At 51.2% G+C, this 6,313-nt stretch overlaps 1 protein-coding gene across 1 annotated transcript; it reads left to right on the forward strand.

The window, feature by feature from the left end:
- The first annotated feature begins 4,536 nt into the window (after positions 1–4,536).
- On the forward strand, positions 4,537–5,977 carry LORICRIN (loricrin cornified envelope precursor protein). The gene is made up of 2 exons (XM_034654318.1): positions 4,537–5,083; positions 5,118–5,977. The coding sequence occupies exons 1-2, from the start codon at positions 4,849–4,851 to the stop codon at positions 5,744–5,746; spliced, it is 864 nt and encodes a 287-aa protein (XP_034510209.1). The 5' UTR covers positions 4,537–4,848; the 3' UTR covers positions 5,747–5,977.
- Positions 5,978–6,313: the final 336 nt, after the last annotated feature.

Raw genomic sequence — 6,313 nt, forward strand, 5'->3', positions numbered from 1 at the left:
TTGTCACGGTTGATCAGATGACCTCTACATGTCCCCTCAGCTCCTGCAGTCCACCAGTAAATAGAACTGTCCTTGAGAGAGCAAGCTCTGTTCCTTGTCTCTGAGATGGTGTGAACCTGAGCCTGACTGGAATGTCATCCCCTCATTCTGCTTATACTGAACAAGAAAGAGGAGAAAAGTAGTACTTGGAAAGAATGCAAGATTCGGAATCTAAAGAACTGACTGAATCCTGGCTTTGCCACTTAAGAGTTGTGGAAATTTGAGCAATTTCGTTAGCCTCTATCGGTTGCTTCCTTATGTGGGAAATGAGGATACAGGACCCTTGTTGTTGTTGTTGTTGTTGTTGTTGTTTTAAGATTTTATTTATTTGAGAGAGAGAGATAGTGAGAGAGAGCACGAGTGGAGGGAGAAGCAGGCTCCCCATGAGCAGGGAGCCTGATGTGGGGCTGGATCCCAGGACCTCAGGATCATGACCTGAGCCAAAGGCAGACACTTCACCGACTGAACCACCACGGCGCCCCACCCAGGACCCTTGTGAGGAATGGACAAAATACATATATGGCAGCAGTCCATAAACATCAGAGTCTGTCCACACAGAACGTGTCTAAGCCAAGTAAGTGAGGTCCCTGGGCACGCCACTCATCTTGCATGCATCTGATACAAGCTCTTCAGAGTGTTTGAACTCAGCCATGAGCTTCCTTCTCCCTGCAAGGATGAGCTCCAAGAGCAACCAAAAGAGTCATTCAAGAGTCAACATGTCCAGATAAAGCCCCAGGATGCTACGAACTCTCTTTAAATCTTAGGGTATAGAATAAAGAACTAATGGGGGCCTGGCTGTCAAGAACAGCTATAACTTGAAAAAGGAGACAAGGCTACTGGATGTGTCATTAACAGGCTGTAACTAGTACAGTTGTTCCTTAAGGATTTGGAAAGGGAATGCCCTGCCAATGCTCCTGAGCCCTTGCCCTGTGTCCATTTTATTCTTTACAAACCACGTGTTGCCCTTTAACCCTCAGTTCGGTAGGTTGTTAGCACTCAGCCATGAGAATGCATGTGTGTAGCTTTAGAAACTTAAACATTGTGATGAGCACGCTTCTTTCAGACTGGGGTTCCCCAAACGCAAGAGCTGTGATCTCCCCCTCAGACTGAGGATTGCCTGGAACAGGGACCATGTCCCCCCTTGCACCAGACTATTAACCAACAAGCATTAAGAATTCCTTTCATTTCCACTAGGATTTACTGAGCAGCTATTAACACTTAACACCACGTTAGGCACTGATGTATTTGCTTTACAACCCATCCCCTCTAAGGATACAGGTATAGGCAGGAACCAAGATCTAATATCTGAGGCTGCAGAACTCAGGTGTGCTATAAAGCCCTAGCATCTCAAATCTTACAGAAAGAAAGAAAATATCATGTATTTCTTTTAAGAACATGACCCCTCCAAATTGACATGGGTAATTTGAAGATTATTAGCTCTTAGGGGGCTTTGGGGCCACCTGCACTTGAGGTTCCCAAACTTCAGAATTTCATAGAGTTGTAACATCTCCCTCAAAACAATATGCTAACTGTTCTATTATAGCCTTTTTTTTTTTTTTTTTTGGTCAATTAAGGACTTGAAAGAAACACCTACAACTTCCTGGAGTTTCCATCACTTTTAACACACACAAAAATAGGAAGGCCATGATTTCAAAATTAAAGACTTTTCTTCTCAACAATGCACTGCTGACATCCTTTGACTTACATTTTCCTCGAGACTGGAGAACATGCAGTTCGGATCAACATGGGTCCACAGATCAGTGCTGGAACTGCACATGGTCTACACTTTCTCCTCTTCTCTAGTGCTGCCCAACTAAACAAAACCATTCTTTGTTATACCATGGCAATCATCTAGTTAGAGCCTGTTTCTCTTCAAAATCTCCCTGGTGCCACCCCTTCAAGCTAAGAAACCTGCTTTCTCCAGCAAATCCTGGCTCTTCCCTTCTGGCTATTCTCTCAGGAGGGGAGCATGTGGGTTTGCCTGGGTTCATACCATCCAAACTAGAACTAGCACCACAAGTTTCTGAAGACCACAGTCTAATCAGGATCACTTGATCATTAAGCCACCATAATTAACAGTCAATTTATTATTGGAGCTGTCATTTCAACACATAGGCGGGCAGAACAAAGTTCAAATACCATATCTTAAACAATAGCAATTGAGTTCCAGTGATGAAAGAAGTGAGGAGCAAGCTATTCATACAGAGAAGTGATGTTACTGGTCCAGGATCAATGGAGAATTTTTAAGTATTTTCTTACTGAAGAACTTGCCTCTAGCTATCCATAGACTCCCTTCCAGCCTTTCTGTCCAAAGACAGACCAAGTTGGAGGTAAGACTGTGCTGTAACAGAAGAAAACAATAAAAAGAACAGCATCACCTTCTGCAGTTTATTATAACTATTCTCTCTTCCTCAGTCTATGAAACAGATATTACTATTCCTATCTGATAGACAAGGTCATCAGAAGCCTATTCATTCAACAGTCAACAAATACTTACTGAGTGCCTCCCGTCAGACACCAGCTAAGGTGCTGTGACTTTGTCCAAGGTGACCCAGCTGGTAAGGAGCATAGGGAGCACCGAAATCCAGTCACCTAACTTCAAGTCCCTTCCATTCCACAGCTGCCCCTTAGGCTGAGGTCACTGTTGCCGCACAAGACCACAGGACACCAGAGCCCAAGGACGAAGGTTAGAAGGACCACGTGATCGAGCTCTTTAGCTTGTTCCTCTGCGTGGAAATTGAGTATCGACAATCACTTTTTTCAGAGGAATAAATCTCCAGGAATAAATCAAAGTAGACCCACATGTCCCATTAGTTACAGCACTGTCCACGGTGTGCAGCCCAGAACTGGGCTCATGCATTTTCTCAAGCCAGTTTCAAGACAAGAACACTTCAGTGGAGCACACATAAAACCCTGGGGGAGAAACTTTTGGCAAAAGAGGGATAGGTTCTCTCTAAAGTTCTGAGGGTTCCAAGCAATGGGATCAGAAGCCAAATAGGAGGTCCTAACTCCTCGGACTAAGGACTAAGATTTCCAGTGTGACTCTCTTGGGCCACCTCAAGGGTAAGAGACCTAGGTCTTGTGGCATGCGCCCTTTGCCAGAGGTTTTGGAAACACTGTCTGCCACCCACTCTGGCTGGCCACCCCTGCTGCCACACAGTTGCATCACAGATGCACACTAGGCTGCCCATCTTAAGTATGCCAAAATCCTCATGAATGGGCCACCCTGTGCCTGTAATCAACAGGTGGGGTGACAGCCATGGGTCACATAACTGAGTCCAAACATGAGAGGCGGATCCAGATCAGTACATGAGTCAGGGCTCAGTGTATAAAACCTTGGGAGCTCCAGAGCTCCTCACATAAGCCAGCATCTCCTCTCCTCACTCAGCCCCTGGTGCTTCAGGTAAGTGTGAGTTCTTCTGGCTCTTGTCTTCCCAGCTAGTCTTCCCCAGCCCTGCTCAGCTAGGTGAACCAGGGGACAGAACTGCAAGGTCTCTCTCCTCTTCGGAAACTACAGGACCTCTGCCTTTCAACTGCATTCATGTTTAGAGGGAATTCAGGTTGGAAGTTGGGGGCTGAGCTGCTGCTGTGCAGATGGTTGTCTCTGGTATTCTGGGCAGAATGGGAAGTCCACAAAAGCAAGACTACCTCTCGTCTCTCTGGCATCCCAGTAGGGGCAGGCCAGTGGTGGGCACAGAGGGACATTCTGCAGACTGCCCCTGTGAGTGGGCAGGATGGACCTCTTGTACCTGTCAGGAGGAGAGGCTGAGTCTTACTTCCAGAGAGTAAGAGAGAATAGGGAGAGTAATTCAGAGAATGCTGTAGATGGGGGAGATTTGGGGAACCACAGCAACCTGGTGCCAGTTTTTCAGAGATGTTCTGAGAGAGAAATGGTGTGAGATGCTGGGATATAACTTCCTACTTAGAGTAATGGTCCCCTCAAACAAGCTTGGATATAAGCAAAGCCTACATCTTCTGGTCAGAGATGCTGGCCCAAAGGACCACTGGGTCCTTTCCCCTAAGTCCAGACAGGACTGCGGCGGGGGGGCGGGGGGTGGCTTTTCTGATAATTAGCCTTGGTATCATGGCTGAACTCAGGCCAAGAGTCTGAACTAAACACTTTTTTTTCCCCTTAAAGATTTATTTATTTTAGGGGGTAGGGGCGAGAGAAAGAGAATCTTAAGCAGACTCACTGCTGAAGGAGGAGCCTGCCTCTGGGCTCCATCTTCTAACAACCCTGAGTCATGACCTGAGCTGAAATCAAGAATCTGACAGTTAACTGTCTGAGCCACCCACCCAGGCACCCCTGAACTTTTGCAGGGAATGAGGGGTGGGGAGCAACAACCTCTTGACATGCAGACAAACCTCCTTCTTTCTGTTGTGCCAGGGATGGGTACAATCCCCCACCTTAGTGGAGGTTTGTGCTAATTTCTATTTGCATTCCGAGAACCCGTGTTGGGATTGGAGACCTGAGTGGTGAAGTGCTCTAACCCTCTCATTTTACAGGAAGTCGAGGACAGAGGAGGGAGTGTGTGTCACCTGCTGCCCAATCACACAGCAGATGCCTGAGGCGGGTCTGGGAGAGAGAGATGGGCAACACTACTGGGCTATTTAAAGTTTGGTAAAGACTTTCTGAGGAGGAGCACAACTCTCTGGAAAGCACTAATCTTAGGAGTCCCATCTGAGAGGTCTCCCGGATCTCAACAGAGGGCATCAAGCCCGGCCCGGGCAGTGCTGCTCTGCGGCCTACCGGCGTTGCCATAGCCGTAACGGCCTCCTCTGCGCCATCCTCTTACCGGCGGTCCAGTGATGACGCTCTCTGCTCTCCTTCCAGGGTTCCGTTCCTCCTTAGACAAGATGTCTCACCAGAAGAAGCAGCCGACGCCCATGCCGCCACTGGGCTGCGGGAAGACCTCGGGCGGCGGCGGCGGAGGAGGAGGAGGAGGCGGCGGCGGAGGCGGCGGCGGCGGCGGCCGCTGTGGCTTCTCTAGCGACGGCTCGGGCTGCGGGGGCGGCTACTCCGGCGGCGGCGGCGGCGGCGGCGGCCGGCGGGAGCGTCAAGTACTCCGGTGGCGGAGGTGGCGGCGGCTCCGGCTGCGGGGGCGGCTATTCCGGCGGCGGCTCCGGCTGCGGCAGCTACTCCGGCGGCGGCGGCGGCGGCGGCGGCTCCGGAGGCTGCGGAGGAGGTTCCGGTGGAAGTGTCAAGTACTCTGGGGGTGGTGCCGGCTCCGGAGGTGGCGGCGGCTCCGGTTGCGGGGGCGGCTATTCTGGGGGCGGCTCCGGCTGCGGAGGCTACTCTGGCGGCGGCGGCTCCTCCGGCGGCAGTAGTGGCTGCTTCTCCGGCGGCGGCGGCTCCGGCCAGCCGGTCCAGTGCCAGAGCTACGGAGGCGTCTCTAGCGGCGGCTCCGGCTGCGGCGGCTTCTCCGGGGGCGGCGGCGGCTCCTCCGGTGGAAGCTCCGGCTGCGGCGGGGGCTCGTCCGGCGGCGGCTCCGGCTACTCGTCTCAGCAGGCCACCCAGACCTCGTGCCTGCCCCAGCAGAGCTACGGAGGGGAATCCTCCGCAGGCAGCTGCGGCGGCGGCTCCTCCGGGGGCGGCGGGGGCTGCTTCTCCAGTGGTGGCGGCGGCCCTTCCTCCGGGGATGGCAAGGGCGTCCCCAGCTGCCACCAGACGCAGCAGAAGCAGGCGCCTACCTGGCCAAGCAAATAAGGCCCGTTAGACGCCGCGGAGAAGAAAGAGATGGAGGTGTTCTCCGTGGGCGCCAATGGGCTTAGCGCTCTCATGATATTGCCCGAGGTTCCCAGATTCTTCAGGTGTTAGCACCGGAGCCACGGAGCTCTGGGGCTGCATCTTTTTCTGCAGTTTTTCCTCTTTGGTTTCTGTACAACTACCTCCCAACCCCGGTACATCCTCAGTCAATAAATTTGCAATTCATGAGAATTTGTAGGTTTCCAGGCACCTTTGTAGCTTCCAAGTTCATTCATTCTGTTTCATTCATCTTTCCTACATTCACTCATTCACAGGTACACTCATTCAGCAAATATATTTATTGGGGGAAGGGTGGGTGGATAGATGAAAAGTCATAGAGGAATGGCTGGCAACCAATAAACAAAGATGTGAACACTCTGGTTTATGGCTTAAGATGGTGAGGTGAGCCCCAAACACAAAGATCCTGGGAAGAGATTTCCGTGAACAGCTCCGGGGCTTGGGTAGCAGCCACTGTGAGTCTTCTCCTTGAGCTCAGTGCTTTTTAAAGACAGATCTGCCCTGGGAAGA

The sequence above is a fragment of the Ailuropoda melanoleuca genome, chromosome 2 (assembly GCF_002007445.2).
Source record: "Ailuropoda melanoleuca isolate Jingjing chromosome 2, ASM200744v2, whole genome shotgun sequence".
NCBI classification, from domain to species: domain Eukaryota; kingdom Metazoa; phylum Chordata; class Mammalia; order Carnivora; family Ursidae; genus Ailuropoda; species Ailuropoda melanoleuca.